The 23,655-nt window shown below is 35.1% G+C and overlaps 1 protein-coding gene across 1 annotated transcript; it reads right to left on the bottom strand.

Annotated features, from left to right (window-relative positions):
• Positions 1-4,704: 4,704 nt before the first annotated feature.
• Positions 4,705-9,363, bottom strand: LOC107812198 (uncharacterized). Its single transcript, XM_016637246.2, has 2 exons — positions 9,129-9,363; positions 4,705-5,103 (listed from the first exon to the last, which is right to left on the bottom strand). Exons 1-2 carry the CDS (start codon positions 9,270-9,272, stop codon positions 4,948-4,950), a joined length of 300 nt encoding a protein of 99 aa, XP_016492732.1. The 5' UTR covers positions 9,273-9,363; the 3' UTR covers positions 4,705-4,947.
• Between the last annotated feature and the right edge of the window lie 14,292 nt (positions 9,364-23,655).

The raw sequence follows: 23,655 nt of genomic DNA, 5'->3' as shown, positions 1-23,655 counted from the left end.
TCTTAAATATAGAAATATACCAATTTCTTTAAGCAAATCGAAAAAGAAAGACGATCATATTAGTTGAAAAAGGAGTAGAATAAAGAATATGCTTTGGAAATGAGCTATACTTAAACGCATGATAGTGTGAGAAAAAACATTACTATCGTAGATATGATTACTAAGGCTATTATAAACCAAGATTTTGGTTGCTCGATCATATATCTATATTCAGGCCAGATTAATTAATTAGCAATATTTAACATGCCTATATCTTAAGTTTTTAACTAATTTATCTTGATTGTTTCCCTAAGAAACAGGAAGAGAAAGCTCATTCTTTTTCTTTTCTGTCACGATCCGGATTTTCCAATCTCGGAGGTCGTGATGGTGCCTACCAATGGGAGCTAGGCAAGCCAAACCTTAACTACTTGTTACGCTTCCGTATTGCTTCATTTTAACAAACACAAGGCGATAACATGATAACAACGGAACTTTAAATATTTAAGCGGAAGTCAACACTTAAATATCTTAAGTCTACGTCTATTACAACTTTTAAAACCTCAAATACCCAAAACCTGGTGTCACAGTGTCACAGACTATCTATGATTTCTACATACAAGGTCTGAAGAAATAACAGTACGCTATTTCTGAATAAGAGAGAATGAAACAGGAAGTAGAGATAGATGGAGACGCCAGGGCCTGCGGACACCTGCAGGTCTACCTTGGGTCTCCGAGTGGACTGAAGGAAGCCCTCCAACTACTGTCTGAAAGTTGCTCCTGGATCTGCACACAGTGCAGAGTGTAGTATCAGCACAACCGACCCCGTGTGCTGGTAAGTGTCTAGCCTAACCTCGGCGAAGTAGTGACGAGGCTAGGACCAGACTACCAAATAAATCTGTGCAGTTCATATATATATATATACAGCGGAAAAGAAATACAGAAATAACCAGTCAATGTGGGAGGGGAAAACATGCTGTGGGGAAACATTGAGTAGTAACAGAAGAGCAACAAATAAATATGAGGATCTCCACAATTCAATTGGAAATAGGAAGGGAAAATCATGTTGCCAGGTATAACAAGTATCAACAGGAAATCAGCAATTTAGTGTAGAGAAACCGTAACACAGTTATCAATAAAAATTAGGAAATCAAAAACAAGTGCACGGCATCACCCTTCGTGCTTTTACTCTCTCTCACCAAAACAATATACGGCATCACCCTTTGTGCTTTACGCTCTTCCTCACCCAAATAACACTCACAAGGCAAATAGGGTAAGGGAATCTATAACCTCGAAGTAAATCAAATAACAACAAGTAATGAAAGAAACAACATAACTCGGATATCAACAAAAAATCAGAAATCAACAAATGCACGGCATCACCCTTCGTGATTTTACTCTCGTCCTCACCAAAGCCATCATATTATAAAAATGTGCACGGCATCACCCTTCGTGCTTTTACTCTCTTTCCTCACCATATAATCAATAAAATCAGCACGGAATGGTACGTCGTGCGGCACAACATCACCCTTCGTGCTTTTACACCATTTCCTCACAATAACAAACAATGCACGGCATCACCCTTTGTGCTTTAATCTCTTCCTCACCCAAACAATGATCACAAACAATAGGGTAAGGAAACAAAAGAAATTTGCAATAAGAATCCCGGCAAGGGAGCAACAAATAAATCAATAATAGCCCGGCAAGAGTGACAATATAATGATCTCTTCTCTTTCTCAATTTTTACTTCACAATTCACTTCACAACTCGAGCCAATGCTCTAGAGGTTCGATTATCACTTATATTTTCACAACTCGAGCCAATGCTCTAAAAGTTCAATTGTCACATTTACTTTCACAATTTCGCTATACAACTTGAGCCAACGCTCCGCAATGTTCATAGGTCACAATTCTTTCCACAAACTTTATACAACAATTAGAAATCTTCACCAAGGCATGAATAATACAACGAAATCTTGAAAATCACAATATAAGACTCACGGTCATGCTTGACACCAACGTATAGATACTCGTCACCATGCCTATACGTCGTACTCGACAAGAAGCAAATAGCAAATAGGACATAACTCCTAATCCCTCAAGCTAAGGTTAGACCAAACACTTACCTCGATGCAACGAACACAATTCAAGCCTCAACTACCGCTTTACCTCTTGTTTCCACCACCAACTCGCTTGTATCTAGCCACAATTTACTTAACGATATCAATAAATGCTAAATGAATAAATTCTAATGCATGAAATAGGTTTTATAAAGATTTCCCCAAAAAGTCAAAAACCGACCCCAGGCCCGCTTGATCCAAACCCGATTCGGATCAAAACCCGATTACCCATTTACCCCCGAGCCCGTATATATAATTAATTTTGGAATCCAACCTCAATTTGAGGTCTCAATCCCCAAATTTCAATATTCTTAGGTTTTACCCAAAATTCTCAATTCCACCATGAAAACCCTAGGATGAAATCTTGTTAAAAGAAGTTAAGGAGTGAAAGAAATAAGTTAAAAATCACTTACTAGTGTTTTGGGAGAAGAAGGAGCGTTTGGAAAATCGCCTCTTATGTTTTAGGGTTTTGAAAAGTGAAAAATAACTGAAAAGTCCGTTTAAATATACTTCTCTCAAACCCTCTTCGCGGACCGCAAGAAATCGAGCGCGGCCGGGAAGGCTTGGCCTTGCTCACTGCGGACCGCACAAATCTCACCGCGGCCGCGAAGCTTCCACCGCGGACCGCGAAACCTGGCTTCAGAGACCTGCAACTTCTCTGAATCTGCAACTTTTTCCTAAGTGTAAAAACATCCTGAAACTCACCCGAGCCCTCGGGACTCCAAACCAAATGCACACAAAACCTCAAGAACATCCTACGAACTTATTCGTGTAATCAAATCATCAAAATAACATCATGAACATCAAATTAAATCTCGAGTTCAATGAAATCTTCTCAAAACTTCTTTAAACATCAACTTTGCAATTTAAGTCCAAATCACGTCATATGACATCCATTTTCCACCGAATTCCACAGAAATGTCTTAAATCATATATAAGACCTGTACCGGGCGCCGGAACAAAAATACGGGCCCGATTCCATCATGTTCTAATCAAATTTCATTTCAAATTTCTTTAAACAATTCCAGAAAACAATTTTCTTTGAAAATTTATTTCTCGGGCTCGGGACCTCGGAATTCGATTCCGGGCATACGCCCAAGTCCCATATTTTCCTACGGACCCTCCGGAACCGTCAAATCACGAGTCCGGATTCGTTTACCCAAAACGTTGACCGAAGTCAAATTAGCACATTCTATAATCAAAACTTATCATTTTTCACAAATTATCATATTTAAGCTTTCCGGCTACACGCTCTGACTGCGCACGCAAATCGAGGTGACTCTAAATGAGGTTTTCAAGGCCTCAGAACACAGAGTTTCGTTTTAAAACAAGTGATGACCTTTTGGGTCATCACATTTTCACAGTGTTTTCGCAATTGGATGGAAGGTCAAGAGTGTGCTTAAATGCTTATAGTTGATCTATATACAAGCTTCTTGGTCAAAAACTAAGCAGGCGTTATGTTTAGTACTTCGGAGTTTTATAAGCTCTTGATTCTAGTAGTCACTATCCGAGTTTCAGTCATGATAAATATTGAAGATAAATATTAAACAGAAATGAAAATAGAAAAGAAAAAACTCAAGACCGTTTTTTCTATTTGACATTTACGAAAGAGTTGAAGGGGAAAATTGTCTACTTCTACATGACGCCAAGAAATTGTCGATTATGTGATGCAATCAACTGCAAATTCAAAAAAAGAAAGCAATTTGATAATTTAAAATCATTCAATGGCTAATGTAGGATATAGCCTCTACTAGGATATTGATGACTCATTTTTCCAGAACCACTGCCTTATCTAGGTTTGGATTAGTGTAAAGTGGATAGAACCTTTCCTTCCTAGCATGCGAGGTGATAATATATTGAATTGCTCCAAAACGTCCTAAGGTCTAACCACTATTCGAAATATTATTATAAGGAATAAAAGGGACAATGACATCAAGATTGGTCCCCAGAATACATATATCCGTATTTTGTACCACAAATTAAGATAGAGCAACTTAATTGGTCTTGTTTGATTAGCTTTGGTGATAATTTTGCTTTACTTGCACTCCCCTACTTTATCGCATCATTCCATTTTCTTATTATAACATTTATTACGTACATTAATGAATTTTTTTCTTTTTTATAGACATTGATGTAAATTATGTACCATTGTTGGAGAGATGATGTAAAGTCTTTACACTTGATATTAATCTTTAAGGTTGCGAATAAACCAATCTTAACTAATGAATATATCGTTTTTTAAAGTTACAGCATAATGTATAATGGTAGTAAATTATTGTACAATTGAAATAGAGAAGAACTTGTTACTGCATAAAGGCTCCAAGATTGGCTCCAAAGAAGTGAAAATCAATAATGTAGCTAATGTAGAAATCATCCTACGAGAGAATGACAAAAAAATAAAGTGAAGAATTTGAAAAACACAATAATGTAACAAAGCCAAAACTTCTAGAGTCATTGAACCTAAATTGTTCAACAAATATTCCATATCTCAGTTATATGGATGCAAAGCGTCTCCGAGCTCTTCATTTTTATCATGAAATTTTTGTATCTTCTGTTAGATACTTAATGGATACAACAAGAAACTAACTGAATATAAAACAGTTCTCCTCTTTCAAAGTAATGTAGAAATTAAATATCTTAGTAGTTGTATCATCCAAAATACATAAACAAATATCAAGTTCTTCATATATGATTCTTCTGCCAGAAAGAATCTCTCCTTGGCTACAAAACACTTGAACAAAAAATATCCAGATACTGTTCAGAAAATTTTAAAACTTGAGTCTAGACTAAGAACCTGAAGCATTACCGTAGATAGACTGCACATACAGATACAGAAAACTAATCAAGGCATGTCAACCAGTTTCCTGCTCAAAGTCATCACCTTCTGACTCTTCACCATTGTCTGCATCATCATCGTCTGCTTCATTGTCAAAGTCTTCTTTATCATTATCTATGTTAGTCTTCCCAATTACGACTAAGTTGCTGTTCATCTTTCTGATTTCATTACACTGCAAATTTTGCAAACATCAAGAAGGAAAAGTTAGGAACTTGGTAGCATTTGTCAGTTGAAATGAGGCCAGACAACTCCTTACGAAAAAAAAAAAAAAAGAAAGAAAAAGGAATGCAGTTTTGCAAATGAAAGCAAGACTGAAAGTTACAGAAAAAGGAAAGAAGACAAATATAATGGACCTAAGAGTTGCAACAAATCAAGTAAGAGAAAAGCTGGATCCGACCAGCCAACTATTTGATGCATGCCCACTTTATCCCACTTTGGTTTATCATGGGCTACACAAAGAACATATTTTCTTATTTTCTCCAATATGGCACCCTTTGAAGTCTTAAGCCTTAATGGCGTTCCAGTAAGGGAGAACGTAGACACTAGCCAGGGAAAAAGTCATGATTCAATCTCTTCCAAAAAACTTTTTGGTTCTTATATATAAGTCTTATTGATGTTAACATGGAAAAATCGAGACACGGTTCAGAGAAGCAGGTCAGAATTCAACCTCTTCCAGAAAGCCAATACAAGCTAATCTTTTAATCATTATATTGTTTGTTCAAAAAATTAACCAACTTAACTTACATAAGAATCTTTTTTAATACTGTAGAAGATTTCTTGAGAAACTGTGAAATTATAGCATGATTTTGTCTCCTCCACTTCACCATAATTCTTTCTTTTTTTTTTCTAACCCTCCTTTCCTTCAGCATTAATCCCTCATTGGTCTTATTACTTTCACTGCCTTGTATAGCAAGAAGTAAGTTAGTTGCATCAACAATCCTCAAATTGTAGGACAGGGTGTTCTTCTATACAGCCAACTTAACACTTAGCTGTTGGCTTCCAACAACTGACTTGGCAATTATAATTAAGGGACACAGCACTAGGAGAAGTTTGCCGTCCTAATTTCTCGAACCTAAATAATTTAACAGTTGTTGCAGCAATTATTTCAAACATACAAACCTTCAATTAAGGTAATTGTCACTGGATTAAAACCAGAAATAACAACTTACATAAACTTATGTTAGCAAGCAGCAAATAAGTTCAGATGCAAGAAAACTTACTGATGTATAATATCAAATAGTGCAATCAATCAGTCTCGTGGTAAAGAACTACTAAAATACAGGGATGGTTGAGGCCTGAAGGAACATAGGTTCGGGAGTACACATAAAAAGCTAAAAGAAAACATAACTCATAAAAACACAAAAAGATAGAATGATTACACGTGTAAACACGTAAAGGCAAGTGAAGAAGAAATGTCTGAAGAATTATGTATATATCATGGATTTTGTAGAGAGCTTCACTGCATCTTTTTCATTTTTTTGTACAATGCATTAAAAAACACTCTCTGCAAAGATAAATTTTCATTGTTCTTAACCCAGGGAAGAGGCTAGTTAGAAGAAAGATCCTATAGGTCAAGAGCCTTGTGTAATAGGCATATCATTAGTCCTTCTCCACCAGCTAACCTAAAGTAGCTCTATCAAGCCTAACTGAGTCAATCTTGCTTTCCATTCAAGAATCAGATCCCGGTCCACAAAATTCCTGTCTTACAGTGGAATAGTCCAGCTATTCAAGAGTATTTGAAATGCTAACTTATTGGGCCCCAGTTTTCCTACTACCAAATAAGATCCTTACACAAGTGCAAAATGTTTGCAGGACATTCCTGTGGACTGGCAGCAATGAGTTCTCAAGGAAGACCTTAGTTTCATGAACAAATGGTGTATGTCAAGGTCTGCTGGGAGCCTAAAAATTCTGGATTTCTCTAGATAGAACAAAGCAGCTATTTGCAAGCTTCTTTGGGTTGTGACTCAGAAAAAAGATAAACTTATGGGTGATATGGATTCATAACTTCTAAAGAGAGAGACTTGCCACATTTCTTACTCCTAAAAAAGATGGTTGGGTAGTCAGGAAGATCATTGATGCATAAGATTTGTTTGTAAGTAATGGGGATCCTAGTTTAGTGCTTAACAGCTTTACAGAAAAGGAGAAATTCAGCATCAACAAAGCTTATAAATCCTTCACTCCTAAGTTTCAAAGCATGGAAGAAGGCAGTCTTGGCGAAAAGCATAACACCTAGGCATCAATTCATCCTATGGTTGGCAATACAACAAAAGCTCTCCGATGTTGATAGACTAGAAAGATGGGGGATTCAGGTTGATAAGGGCTGTGTGCTGTATAGATCAGATACTGAGGAAACATTGTCACATCTCCTGTTTGCCTGTCCACATTCAAAGCATTTGTGGGGGTCATGCTAGCTTGGATGGGAGAAAACAGAAGAATTGGCTGTTGGCAGGATAAAGTGCAGTGGGCATCTAACAGGATTAATAACAGCAGGCCAAAGGCTAGTATCCTATGCTTCCTCTTTGCAACTGTTGTTTACCATATCTGGGCAGAGAGGAAAGCAACAAAATTCAGAAGCAGAAACAAGAAAGTCGGCAAAGGATCAAGGAAATTGTTATACAACTTCATATCATAGGCCAGAGAAATTCTAAATTTTAGAGTCAATTGGAGAGTTTTAATAGGTTCCAAACATAGAGTTGGCCAGATTGCTGCTATATGATGAGGTTCCAGCTTATACCCTTCCTAGAAGGGGCTGAGCAGAAACTGCTAATAGCATTGCAAGGCAAAAGTTTTGCTTAGTGATGTAGATACAGTTTGGTTTTACTTTTTCAGAACTAGCTCTTGAATCCAAATGAGCTAGTTGTGTGCATTGTATACTAGGTTGAATATAAAATGTTATTTTCACAAAAAAACATAGTCTTCATCTTAAGTTGACATGGCGCCAGTGTTGTCCAAAGCGAAAAACCCTAAAAGGCACTCCAGGTCAATTGGGGCTTTAAGAGCAACTAAAGTGCGGGCTTTAGCAAAAAAAGGTGCAACTAAGGGAAAAAAATACATATGTGATTCAAGAAAAAAAGAAAAAAACTCATTCCTAATGTCTTTGTCAACAACTAACACACTTATTTGCCGATAATGTGTTTAGTACTGCTCGATTCAAGATAGAACTCATGGGTAATGAGGCGCACACCTTAGCGCCTTGCCTACGCTGAACCGCAGCTTAAGCAAGGCGAAGCGCGTGCCTTAAATGAGCCTTTGACAACACCGCATGGTGCTGTTAATACTTAATATTCTCATCATAATTACATAAACATTTCCATTTGTATTTTTTTATTTCTTCAAACATTGTATCACTTAAGACCACACACTTGGTTCATCACTTTTGTATATTTCATTTATCGCATAAGAATAATAAAGGAAGCTATAAACTATGGTCCAAGTTGATTAAGGCTAGAAACCTTTCAAGAATATACTTACTTTGTTTATGAAAGCTAGAAATTATGGTCCAAGTTGGTTAAGCCTAGAAACCTTTCAAGAATATATTTACTTTGAGACGGACATTTCTAGTGTTTAATTATTCTTATTTGTGGCTCCCCTACCCAATCAAGATTAATTTTGTGTAGGATGTAGTATCACATTCTCCATATAAACTAGTTCACCTCGAACCCTAATACAAATTAACAATTTCTTTCAAGCAAGTATAACCTATATAATAACAACATATTTACCAGCAGTAATACTGAGGAAGAATGTATCAAGTTACTTACCAATAGGAAAAAAGAACCTTATGTTACTTCCCTGAGTTCCCCCAGCAATTTTCGACGAGACAAGCACTTCTAAATATTTAAAATAATAATAGGACCTAATTATCAACATTTGATACCCTATAAATGCATCGACAAGTAACACAATAATGATAAGCTAGTTCACCTTGAATTCTAATACAAAAAAAGGTTATTTAAAGCAAGCATAATTTATATTATGTAGCAACATATTTACCAGCAGTAATATACTCATTAACCCAATTAGTCAATATTTGGAGACAAAATGAAGAAAAATACTTCATTACCTACCGATCAAAACAAAAAAAGGAAGTTACTTAAGCTACTCCCCCAGCAATTCAGAACAAAAGAGACAAGCACAACTAAATATTTATAATAAGATCAAACTGTCAACAGTTGGGAGAAATTAGGGAAAACGGACCTTTTCTTCAAAATCAGATTCCTCCATAGCAAGGAGGAGCTCGTCGCTCTGAGGCTGGGGCCACTGCGCTGGTAGCAGAAACGATGTCGGAATGATCCGAGTAGAACAAGGATACTGTAACATGAACGATGGATACTGCAACATTTTCCTTTCCTTTCTTCCCCGCTCTCTACTCCTGCTTTCCTCACTCTCCTCTGTTTCTATGCACCTTTTGAGTTTGTATTGGGCCTTTTTTGTTTGGGGGGTCCAAAAAGCCCCATTCTTTCTTATGGAAACTCTAGTTTTTAGTATTTTCGCAGTATGCCCGCTGGAATTTGGAAATACCAGTTAATATCAAATACAATTAAAATATTTATTTTAACCTTTTTGTTATAAATAGAATTCTATTTAAGGTGAATGTCTATATTCTAGAGAGACTCTAGGATTTATTACTTGGTGGTTAAGTCACTCTCTCCCTATAAATAGAGGGTTCTATTCCATTATAAATCATCCCGAAATCAATAAGAGTTCTCTCTCTACTTTTCTCTGCAATATTCTTCTTCTTCTTTTATTGTTTCATACACGTTATCAGCACGAGACTAACCAATTGAGTAGAAGCTTTGGGATTGAGCATAACGATTGTCAATTGTTCTATGAACTTCCTTCATGTAAGTATTTTACTTTTCTCTTTCAAATTCTTGACATTCTATAATTTGATTTTAAATACAAGCAAAGACGATAAATTTTGATTGCTAACTCTAATGGAGTTTGAAAGAAATTATAACCACCCAAAGTGGTAAAATTTCTATGTCTTGCCATGATCAAATTCATGTATGATTGTGGGCAAAGAATTAAAAATCCGTCCCATTGAATTTGCTCCATGCTCATTCCCTTAAGAGAATGTGGTAGCAATATGTGAAAAGTATGAAAGAAGACAAAATTATTACTATGAATGTGTCAATGGATGTGGACGTGGCAATAGACGAAATTATAATTGTCATCATTATGGTAATGAGAACAATAAGGATTTTCAAAATAATCCTTCACTCTGTGAAAGTAATATTTGTCATCGATTTGACATGAGATTTTATAAAGCACATATAGATGATTATTGTCCATTCATGATGTGAATGTGACAACATCTAATTTATGAATACATATTCATTCTTGGAAGAATATGAACGTACTAGTGGTAGTGAATATACCACACTCACCTCTAGAGGGAGGTTTGAGAGGAAATAAGAAAATAATGTCATTATTATGGCATAAATGGTCGTTAATCACATACTTATTGTACGCCAAAATATTTTGGCAATGTAATTATTAAAAGACAACGGTAATGCAAGAAACAGATCTTGCATATAATTTTGACCATAACCATAATGGTATAACTTTCTCTTCAAAAGAGATATTCACCATATGGATGTTGATGAATATGTGGTAGTACCAAATTAATTGAGAGCTCTAGAAGAGCCAATTATTACTATTTTGGAGAAACACAATTGATTACCAATAAGGTATTGTGTTGTAGTGAATCTCAAAGAAGCTTATTCAGTTTCCAAAGTATACGCGAAAGCGGTGGGTTATATTGAGACTATAAATAAAGGAAAGATTTGATATGTTCTATTACTACAACTTGTAGCGGGGTAATATGTACGTGAAAAATTACCCGCTTTATTCTCCAGTTTGTACTACACAAATAAAAGAATACCACACTAAAGTGGATATTTATTGATATAAAAACTCATATCATAATAAACTTGGAGTTTATTGATAATTGCACACGTCATGGTGTAAACCTGAAGTTTATCAATATTGATAATTTATTCAGTTGGCATAATTGGTTTAACCATATCAATTTAAGTATGATGTGCAAAAATAATAGAGAATTCACATGGGCAACTATTAAAGAACTAGAAAGTTCTTTACGAATTCTCTTATATTGCTTGTTCTCGTTAATTAATTGACCAACTAAAATTAGGATTGAATCCCATGAATACTAGAAATATCAAAAGTGAATATGGGTTCATTCACCTGCCATGCATACCACATAAGATGCATCTATGAGATGGTTACATGTGCAATTATTATTAACCTGCAACCTGGTGTTTGCGAGGTAACTGTTCAATAATTTAATTTAGAGCATATTCCAGATTTTTTTTATTCAAGATAGTTCATCTTGATAAGTTGGTTTACATCACAGTTGGTTTAGCAAAATGATTTATTGAGTGCCTCCACTTAATAAATAAACAATTGCTTATGAGAACAAAGTTATCTATATCAGTTTGATATACGTTATATACGAAAATATATTATATTCTCCCCTCACAAGTGGTTCAGGGTCAGGAACCAAATAATTCCATCTTATTATTATTGATGTGCAGTGTATATTTTGATTAATACCATGACACACAAAGATGGGCTTTCAAAATTGAGGAAGCAAGTTAGTTTTTCTAACATGAGGGGGAGACATGATAAACAATTGAGAAAAAGTTACGTGGAATGAATTATTATTTATACATATCGATACTCGAATAAGATAATATAATCTTGAAGTTCATAAATAGATAATTCATCTGCAATATATTGCAAAGCATGTCAGACGCATTTGTTGACCCAAATAAAGTAACTATATTCTCATTACAAATGCTCATATTAAGTCCTAGAAGGACAAAGTCTATGGTACGCTTAAAGCATATAGACAAATCGGTTTCAAATATAACTTCTTGATAAAGAAGATGAGCAAATGATCAAAATGATCATAATAAAGGAGGCAAATGATCTAGAAGATCACATGACATAACACTTCATAAAGTCTCATTAGAGATTCAGGTACCTCAATATATGAATGAAGAAATCTCTATGTTATGTCTATATGAAAATAAGGAGGTTGGAACCGATATATAATGTTTGTCGACGACATCTATCATAGCGCTAAGTATAGATAAGGATCTTAAGTCTATCAAATATAGACACAAAAGTATTGGCCAAATGGAAGAGACGCAATTCAAATAGAATTGATTCCATATGAAAGACATATAGTTTTGGACTTGTAGTTCAAACACTTGAAACTATAAAGTCAATGATGTATGCAATTACTTTTATCAATCTTATATGTCTAGCATGACATGAAAACTTGATATGCATCTAAAGTCTATTTATATGGCTTATATGACAATCCTTGAAGGATTTTAATCGCTTAAAGCATATACAATTCTTGGTCCTGAAGTACCATATCCTAAGTGCAATTTGTGCAAGTATCTTGCTATAACTATAAGTATGATAATATGATAACAAGAGTCTTTACCCCTATGTGAAGATATTGAAATGACGATTCCAACAAGATCAGATGAAGACAAATACATCTATCAGGGATGATGATTTCAAGGTGAAACAAATTCGTTGAAGTTAATATCGCTGATTTGTTTATCAAATCTCTAACAACGATATTTTGAAGATGGTGCACAAGATTGGGATGCGAGGGCTTAAGGATGTGAATTGATGCTCTCATCAGGAGGAGTTAATGCGCGTTGTACTTTTTTTCCCTTACAAGGTTTTGTCTCATTGGGTTTTCCTTGCAAGGTTTTTAACGAGGCAACCAAAAGGCGCATTTCTAAACATGTGTACTCTTTTTCCTTCTCTAGAATTTTTTTTCCCATTGGGTTTTATTTAGTTAAGGTTCTAACGAGGCACATTATCTGTTGAATAGACATTCAAGGGGGAGTGTTATAAATAGAATTCTATTTAAGGTGAATGTCTATATTCTAGAGAGATTCTAGGATTTATTACTTGGTGGTTAAGTCACCCTCTCCCTATAAATAGAGAGTTCTATTTCATTGTAAATCATCTCAAAATCAATAAGAGTTCTCTCTCCCTACTTTTCTCTGCAGTACTCTTCTTCTTCTTTTATTGTTTCATAACACTTTTAACTTTTTGGTTTAGGAAACAATGTATTCTTCAATTTTTGATTAAAAAAAGATAAACCCCTAGATTTAACCCAGACAAAAAAATGAGTTAGGATTATTGTTATGTACTTAATTTCATCCAAAAATGACATTAAATTATGATGGACTATTGAGCATTTTTTTTCCAAAAATGAAAAGATAAGCTAACAGTAACCAATAATATTTTATAGAGATAAGTAAATTAAATTTCATATAGTTGCCCTACTATTTCGAGGTAAGAAAATAGTATCTCATTAATCTTTTGCATAAATAAATAAAAACAATTTGAGTAAACATTTTCATTTGCTTTTAAAAATATTAAAATACACATCACCTATAAGCTATACAATATGCACACCTGTCGCTTTTTATTGTCAAAAAAAATTAGCAAACAAATATTTTCAAAAATAATTAGATAATCCAAAATTGCACTGTCATCAGTTAGAAATACTGCTAAATTAGATTTGAATCCCAAATAGAAGAAGATGTTCGATTAGCAGCGGCAGAATCAGAGGCGGATCCAGGATTTCAAGAGGATGAGTGCACTATTATAAAATGGTGGATCTAAAATTTAAATTTGGCAAGTTTAACTATAGTCTCTCCATGAACACGCTACACTTTTGAAATTATAAGTTCAAAATTATATTCTTTATAAAATTTTAGTAATTTTCACTTATATATATCTATACTCTGTACCGAAAATAAGACCGTTCAGAGTAGGATTTCAAACAAATTTTACTTTATCAAACCTCCTTTTTCTACCCCGAAAAGGGATATAGGGGAGTTTTTTCAATTAAAGTGATAAAATCTAAATGGGATTATTTATATCAAATTCAGAGTCGCCACTTGGGATAATTTATGTCTCAAGTCACCGGTTTAAAATCCTGAATCGAGGAAGTTTGACTCCTATTTATGGTCTGCGAACATAGAAATTCGGGTGAGGAATTCTGTTAACCCGGGAGAAGGTGTTAGGCATTCCGGGGTTCCGTGGTTCTAGCACGGTCGCTCAACTATTATTATTGGCCTAATTATCTAATTAATTACACGTTTTATATCTATTGTGCATTTTTAGCTCTTGAACGCTTTTAATTATTTATGGAATTATTCTGGAACAAGTTACGATTGTCGTACACTTGTTTGTTTGGTACACATCGCGAATCGTGTCACAGGTGCCGTACCCACGATCTACAACATGTTTAATTTATTAATATCATTAGTTGTTATGGTCAGGTCACATAAATGTACCCCCGGTTTTGGAAATTATGTATCACAACTACGTCACGGAAACCGTACTCATAGCTATGATAATTTTATTATGAACGCGCCTACAGCAAACTACGGGAGTTCAAAGCATTTTTCTACATTAGTTAAGATATTGATGTGAGGGCCATAGACTATGTGATTAGATGGCACACCTCAATTTATTTACAAGAATTTGTATTCAACTAAAGCGAATTATGGATGTTTAGGTTTAATCTAAATTAAAGCTAATCTAAAACTACTAATTGTAAGTGAGCATTAGATAGTATACTATGCATTTAATTATTTAAAAAGATTCTGGGCCTGCAGTAAGCCCAATATTATTTAAAGATCTTTCAATCAGTAAAATAAGAAAAATTGGGCTCGACCTCGAGACCAGGGATGAAGAAAAAGCAAGAGGCCACAATTGTTACGAATGGCCAAGTACCAGGTCCAGCCTTCCAAAGTCAAACTTCCAGTTATTAGAAAAATCCATTTCTATTGTACAACACATAAGAACTTAACGGATTAAAGTTACTGAATATAACATGGGCTCGGAATTGAGCCCAAAAAGCGAAAAGAAACAAGAAATACGCGTTGAACCCAATTCTAGGCGGACTGCCACATATGGGCCAAGGTTAGGCCCAATAGCTTTTAACGAAGGAAGGCCTTCAACATTAAGGCTCTCTAAAGCTTAGTCCCTCTAATTCACCCATGGCAAAATAATACAGCAATTCTGAACATCAAGGTACATAAATGCCAGATTATAAACTTAACTTTAATGACCTGCTATTGATAATGACAATATGGACATGAATTTTAAAATATTTATCAATTACACCAGTTTACATATACAAAATACTCTAGCCAAACATAAAATAATTCAACACATACTGCATATTAAAATGAACTCATTCATGTATTATCCTAATCCTAAAGAGGCAATCATGCTACTAACATTAAACCTCAAAATGACTTAGCTGAGGGTATTGATCGCTGCCTACTCCGCATTACTAAAAAGTAGGAAGAGAGGGTCGCAATAGCTTTTACCCAATTTGTGGGTCGGGATCAATTTCTACAGGGAGCTAGGAATGGAGTCGAGTATCTATTTAGATTGGGATTGTGTAGCTGTTCCAAATATCACTTCCAATCATTTTTTGGGTTTTTCTTTAATAAGTTACTATTATCATCTACTAATTATAATTGCAACTAGATTATGCTAAACGAGAATTTCTAAAAAGTTGTATCTAATGGATAAAAAGGAACTAGGGTAGTGGCATCCTCCTAGGTGGCCAATTGACGGGTAATTGCTTCTAAGGCACGATTGACATGATTGGGAAAATATGCTATAATCGCTGCACGATTTTACCCACTCTCACACCTCTCGGTAGAGAGAGCAATTTTGCCCGATTGACTTTCTCAAGATCAAATGGGTAGGCAAATTTGCTCAAGCAACTAGGGTTCAAGTCGGGTAATTACTCTCTCGAGGTTTAACCCTTTAATTGGGACTATTAATTCTCTTGAGTCCATCCCAATTCCTTGTTGGGTCAATTTTGGAGACTTAGGCGCTCTTTTTCAAGAAGAGCCAAGCCAACTTAGCACAAATTAGTGTTTGCAACTACCAATTCATAAATTAAATCATAAAATTGACCCAAATAAAAAACACTCATAGTCAATCTAACCCTAAATCACAATACCCCTCAATTACCCACACTAGGGTTGAGCCACAACCCTAGCTAATGGGTCTAGCTACTCATGCTTGAAGAGAAAAACAGAGAAATAGATGATGATAAAGACATATTAATTAATTGCTAAGGTAAATACAAAGATTCAATGATAAAAACTAAGTAAAAATGCCCAAAATGGTTACAGATGATCTTCTCATGAGCGCAACTCAGTTCAGAAAATAGCCGACACCCTAAGAAATGAAAAAAGGTTCTATTTATACTAAGCTGGAAAAACTGGACAAAATTGCCCCTGCGGGGTCAGTGCGGACCACACAAAATGGTGTGCGGCCGCACTAGGCTCTTGACTCTGAAATTTCAACTCTCTGAACCTAGGCTCCGTGGACCGCGCAGAATGGACCGCGGCCGCGGAGGCTTCCAATGCGGTCCGCGCAGAATGGACCGCGGACCGCACAGGCTTGAACCTTGGCACTTGACATCTCTCTGAAGTTTGCTTCCGCGGACCGCATAAAATGGTAATGCGGTTACGTGTCTTCAGTGCGGGCCACACAATATGTACTGCGGCCGCACTGCTTTGATGTCTTCAAATCCAGCTCTTTGAATCTCCCTAGTGTCACACCTCCTTTTTCTGGCACCCGCAAGGGTACAAGGAGTTTTCCAATCAAAGGACAATCGAAACGGAATTTGTTTATTTATTTCAGAGTCGCCACTTGGGAGATTTAGGGTGTCTCAAGTCACTGGTTTAATCCCGAATCGAGGAAAAGAATGACTCTGTTTAACAGTTCGCGAACCAGAAATTCGGATAAGGAATTCTGTTAACCCAGGAGAAGGTGTTAGGCATTCCCAAGTTTCGTGGTTCTAGCACGGTCGCTCAACTGTCATATTTGGCTTAAATATCTGATTTTTATACAATTATGAACTTATGTGCAAATTTTAACCTTTAGCCGCTTTTATTATTTTTATTTATTGTTATTATTTTACGGAGAATTGCAACATTGTGAAAACATATTTCGAACCACGTCGCAATCAATGCACCCATGGTTATCGACACATTTCGACTCCGTTGAGATTTGGATTTGGGTTACATAAATGCACACACATATTTAAGAAAATAATTTGTTAAAGATGCGCCTAGAGCGACTAGCGTATTGTTATTTTGGGAAAGGCCATAAAATTTCACTAGACGGCCAACTCCGATGTTCTAAATAATTAATGCATACATTTGTGAGAGCCCCGCAATCTATACATTTTACTAGGCTCATCTCATCTCATTTATTTTAAATGGACAAATCTTAAAGCGACTACATTTTTCTATTAAAATTAGTCTCTAAAATAAAGAAAGAAAATCCTAATTAATTACGAGCTTTTTTTTATTTTTTTATTTAAGAAAACATCGCCTACTAATTGCTAGATTAATACAAATATTGATGAAAAGGAATTTTACTAAAAAATTCGAAATTATAAATAAAATAAAAATTCGACAACTAATATTCAAAAGAATCAAATATAGCTAGATTAAAACTCGCATTGTTAAAAAAAACTATTGAGATTAATTATTCACAACCATTTGAAACTAGATTTAACCATAATTACTAAAGCTTATTAGAAAGTTTATTAAACTTAAACGTTGACTCATCTTGCTCAAACTCGCACCTAATGGATTAATGTTCTTAGCCTTGTAACGTTGAATCACACATAAAAAAAATCAAGCCTGCTGATTCTACGAAATTATTGACCTATTATATTTGCCTAATATTTACGGATCTTCGTTACTATCAAGATTTAAAGATAAAAAAACTCAAATTACTTCTATTCCAAAATTGCAAATTCAAATCCAGATTTTACTAACCTTCCCCCCCCCCCAAACTAAATCGATTTCCTATATTGACTATTTACTAACGATTTGAATGCGATTTTAAACTAAAAATTAACAAAGCCGAAACTAATACTTATGGTGTTCATTCTGACACCCATCCACTAGTTCCGCAATTTAACGCTTCACATTATACAAACTTCCACCATTTATATAACATGAAACACATAATGAATATCTAACAAAAAAAAATACGAACATTCTATAATTATAAGCATAAATCTTCTGTCCATTTCATTTCAGCTTCAATGCATATGTCGAAATGATTCAGATTAGTGTACATGGTATTTGAATACAAGGAAAGGAAGAATAGGATCAACAGCAGTAGAAACAGCGCAGCAACAAAAAACAACCAGCAGTCAGAAAACCCAGCAGTAGACTTGAAAACCAAACAGAAATTCCAGCAACCACTCAATAAAGCAATAACAAAAGACCAACAGTTAACTCAAGAAGCCAATTGAAAATCCCGGAAGCAAACAGGAGGCAGAGATCACACTCAGGAATACACGGAAATAGTATTCGGATATTTTAGGAATCCTCTTCCTCAAGATTAAAAGTCTGTTCTTATCTCCTCTTTAGTTCTGAAATTTTATCTCCCCAAAATTCTTCCCTCCTAAGTGTCAAATGAGTCCTCTTTTATATCCAAAGCAAGATTCCTCCCTTTTTCTTTTTACCTAATTCCTTTTTACTTTTTAAACTATTATTACTACCCCTTTTACCTCTTTTACTTTTTAACCCAATATTATTTTACTATGTGCACATTTTAACTTTTATTATTACCTACATTATTTCTAATCTTTACTTTAGTAAAAGTAGTCAACATGGGCCCCCCATGTTCCCTCTTTTTGAATGGTCAAAAGAAGACATCATTATTAACCTTTTTTTTTTGCTTTTATCATTATGTCTTGTCCCCCACCATAATTAAATAATATGCAATTGGTTAATTCCTGTTTTACCCCTAAAACTAATGTTACTGCCCTGATTCAAAATCAGTTCAAATTTCAAAATTATCTAAGAACTTAAAATTAAATTACCAGCTATAACCAATCCTTAATCCAGTTCAATCAACAAATTCAAACTTAAACGATGAACAACAAAGCAACAATCGGAATTATTTTGACTGAACGATATTTTTAACAACACATATATTTTCAGATTCAATAATATTAACAATTTGAACATAACAAACAAATAGATTTGAATTTCTAAATTCAATAATTATTTGAACTTTAAACTAAATCCAACAACATTACAACCAAGATGAATATTCAAATTAAATCAAAAATTAAAACATAAACTCACATTAAATCACCGGATTAAGAACGAACTTCAAACAAAAGATGAACACGAATTAAATCTAAACTAATCAACAAAGATGGATGATTCAAGCGATTAAACTAACATATTTATATATTACAACTAAATTCTTTTAAACGAATAAAACAAACCGAAGAAGAAATAATTAATTGAATTTCAACTTGAATCTAACAACATTAAAAATTTCTAAAAAATACATAAAAATACATGAAACAAACTGAAGAAATAATTAATTAAATTTCAATTTGAATCTAATAACATTAAAATTAAACTAACAATTTCTTTTAATAAATAAAAACACATGAACAAACTGGAAAACTAATTAATTAAATTTCAATTTGAATCTAATAACATTAAAATTAAACTAACAATTTCTTTTAATAAATAAAAACACATGAACAAACTGAAAAACTAATTAATTAAATTTTAATTTGAATCTAATAACATTAAACTAACAATTTCTTTTAATAAATAAAAACACATGAACAAACTGAAAAACTAATTAATTAAATTTCCATTTGAATCTAATAACATTAAAATTAAACTAACAATTTCTTTTAAAAATAAATAAAAATACATGAAACAAACTGAAACACTAATTAATTAAATTTCCATTTGAATCTAATAACATTAAAATTAAACTAACAATTTCTTTTAACAAATAAAAACACATGGACAAACTGAAAAACTAATTAATTAAATTTCCATTTGAATATAATAACATTAAAATTAAACTAACAATTTCTTTTAATAAAAACACATGAACAAACTGAAAAACTAATTAATTAAACGATGAACACGAATAAAACAAGAATCAAACATTTACCGATTTTAGATCCGAGAATATCAAAACAAAATACGGACAAAATGAAACTCAAACCCACTAACCGAATCGAAACGATGAAGAACTTGAATGAAAACAAATCTGTCCGGAAACGATTATCGCACCAAAACAATTTCTACGCCGAAGACGACCACGGATGGACGATCGAAGAACTGAAGAAGGAAGCAGCGGACAGCAGCAGTAGCGACGAGGGTCGTTTGGCCGCGACGAAGAAGAAACAGCAGCAGGCGACGGGGTGGAGAAAAAGACACAACAACAACCATGACGACGTGAAGGAGGCAGTAGCAACAGTGAACGGAGAAGAAGCGACCAGCAGCGATAGCAGCTCGGCGTTGGACGTGAAGAACGCAGCAGCCATGGACGACGTGAAGCTGGTAGTAGCAGCAGTGAATGGAGAAGAAGAAGCATCGGGCAGCAGGCGACGAGGAAGAAAAAGCAAAAATAGTGAACGTAGCAGCCATGGCAGCGAGGAGCGATGAAGATCGACGAAGAAGAAGCAACGAAGATCTCGTCCATGGCGGTTTGTACGTGAAGAAGACGAGGGAAAAGACGAAGAAGAAGCAGCAGCCATGGATGGGCTGCTGCGTGTGTGTGTGTGTTTTGGAGAGAAGAGAGGTGGAGAAGAAGAGAGGGGGGTGGGTAGTGTGTCTAGGTTTTGTGTTTTTTTTTTCTTTTGTGAAAATGAAAGAAAAATGAAAAGGGGGTTTGGGTCTTTTGGGTTATGGACTGGGTCGACCCAGTTCGAAATGGACCGGGTCGTAGGGGAAGGTTGGGCATCTTTGGGCCTGTGACTTAAAATTGAAGAAAAGGTCCAATCCGATCTCTTCTATTTTTGTCCTTTTTATTTATTCAATTTCCTAAATAATAAAGCTAAAATGCTAAGATTAAATTATGAAACCCAAAATTATCTAGAAATACTAATTAACTTCTAATAATAATTATCACCCAAAATGAAATATCAATAAAATAAAATCACACAAATTTGGACATTAAATGCTAAAAATGCAAAAGATGCCTATTTTTTGTAATTTTTTTTTCATTTTGTAAAACAAACTTAATTACTCCTAATTGTAGAATTACATATTAAATGCAAATGTGACATATTTTTTATATTTTTATTAATTTAACAAGTAAACATGCACAGACAAAAATATAAATAATTATCCAAAAGTGCCACGAAAATTCAAACATTGCACACAAAGAAAAATTGTTTTATTTTGAATTTTTGGGAGTAATTCTCATATAGGGCAAAAATCACGTGCTCACACCTAGTGCGGACCGCACAAAGTGTAGTGTGGCCGCACTAGGCTTGTTTGTCCTGAGTTGTCTTGTCTTTGGTACTTGTGCAGGTTTCACTCCTTTTTAGCCGATCTTTGACGTCTGGTCACTTTGTTTATCAAACCTGCAATCAAGCACAACTTATGAGCCTTTTTGGGACTATTTTGTAAGAATTTACAATCAAAGCGTAAGCAAGAAGGAGCATGAAACACGTCAAAATCCCTAGTTATCAACTCCCCCAAACTTAAGCTTTTGCTTGTCCTCAAGCAAACAAAATAAGACCCACCCCTTAAGGGGAATTCCAAGAATTTTTAGATATCCTAAAGTAACCTCAACTAGCATCAATTGGGACTAACCATTGCCCTCAATACAAATGAATCATTAACAACATTTAACCTTTGAAAAATCATGGATCAAGTGTGACACAAGAGCATCAAGAGTTGACTCATTACATCAAAGAACTCTATCAACTACTTTGGTCATTGTGGAACCCAAACTCACACATCAGCAACTCTCCCTAAGCAAACCTCGCCTTTTAGAATATTGGCACCCAAACCGAGGTTAATGATAATTCACTCATCTCTCTCAAGAAAAGGTCACAAGTCCGGCTGTAAGTACCATATGCTTGCCCTTTATGTAAGTATCCACTAATGTAAGCTTCATTCAACTCAAGATCATATAGGGCTTTTGTGAAGTCATTGTGAAGGCTTTTGGTTCAGGGTAGGAAATGTTTTGATCTAAGTGGGTTCCATCTTCCCTTAAGCACTTCTTTTGATTCATTTGGAACACATTCTCTTGACTCTTTGAGTCATCTCACTTCTTTTTAAGGGGTTAGAGGGACACGTTATCACTCTTTCTTATGCAATTCAAACTGTTTCTCCTTTTTCAACTTTCCACACCTTTCATTCTTTTGATTTTCTTGAATCCCTTTTTATTCTTTTTCACATTGAGCATTCTTTTTGTCTTTTGCTTTTCTTCCTTTTTCACTGCCTTTCCTTTTCTTCATTTTTGTGCCTTTTACCACTTTTTTTCCACCCTCGTCTCTCCCCCCAAACTTATACTTTTGCCATATGCTCAAGGAAAGATCAGGTGCCAAGAGAGGGTATTTTTTAGAACGGGTATAGGCTTGTCTCATGATTCTTTAAAAAAAAGGGTCTAAGTCTTGAAAGGGTTAACTAGGGATCATATCATTGGTAGGCTATGGAATTTTTCAAGCTATTATTTGGATCAAGGAGGGCCTATAATCACGTCTCAAGTCAAATTTCACTTAAGATTTCGCCTCAACAAACATTCAGGGCAAGTTCTAGACTAGTGGCTCGGGACTTGGACTCGCAATTCAATTTCTCACCACACAGCTAAATGATCGCTAAAGACATAGAGTCGAGGGCCCACAACAACCTTAGATACGATTTGAGCACACAATGGTCCCGAAAAACCACTTGATGATTATCGGTCAACACAATAGTCTCAAGGTCACGACTTTCACCATCCTAAACACAATATTTTGTCTTTGACCATGTGATCAAAGGCAAATGTACTAGGCCCAAGTGAAACTTTGCTTGAGGTATCCTTACTATAAACTACTAAAAAAAACAAAAAAAAACGAACTCAAACCCTTAAGAAGGTTGTCACGCAATCCATCATTGGGAAGAGCCACCCGGTTCACACAACACTCCACCTTTGGAAAGAACCGTGACATTACGAAAATCAAAGGCTTATTGAAAACGTCCAAAACAAAGCAAAAAGCTACGAACATAAATAAGAAACTAAAAACGGAAAAAATTGCGAAAATAGAATGAATATATACAATAGGGGATTTGAATATACAACGGGGATGAATATATATAATGATGTAACTTTATATACACACCCAAAGAAAGATGAAAAATGCGATAAAAGTAACTAAATATCAAATTATATACAGACCAAATGTGACAATCAAGAAAGCATAAAATGAATCAATATATACAGTCATCCAAAAATGTAGGGCACACTCCCTCAAATAAAAGCTGGCATTGTCCCCAATGCCAACTAATCCAAATAAGCATAAAAATAATAGAAAAAGGATATGAAGACTCCCTAAACCGTGTTTGTCTGCATATGCTCATGGGTGGTCCCTGGGTCTTTTATGTGCTCGGGAACCTCATAATGGTTCCCGATGGTCTGCTTTGTTGCTACTGGGACCTGGGCATGGACCTCGACAGGATGTGGAACTGGTACATCCTGTGGCTGACTGGAGGAAGCCTCCGGTGGGTCTGCCAACTGGATGATGGCATCATCTGCTCTAGGGATCTTCCTCCTCTTCGGAGGCATCTAGGTCTGCTCCGGTTGTGGATAAGCTGCTGAGACTGGGTCATCGAGCAACAGG

Source organism: Nicotiana tabacum, chromosome 6, assembly GCF_000715075.1.
Source record: "Nicotiana tabacum cultivar K326 chromosome 6, ASM71507v2, whole genome shotgun sequence".
Classification (NCBI taxonomy): Eukaryota; Viridiplantae; Streptophyta; class Magnoliopsida; order Solanales; family Solanaceae; genus Nicotiana; species Nicotiana tabacum.
This window is presented reverse-complemented; position numbering and strand designations above follow the sequence as displayed.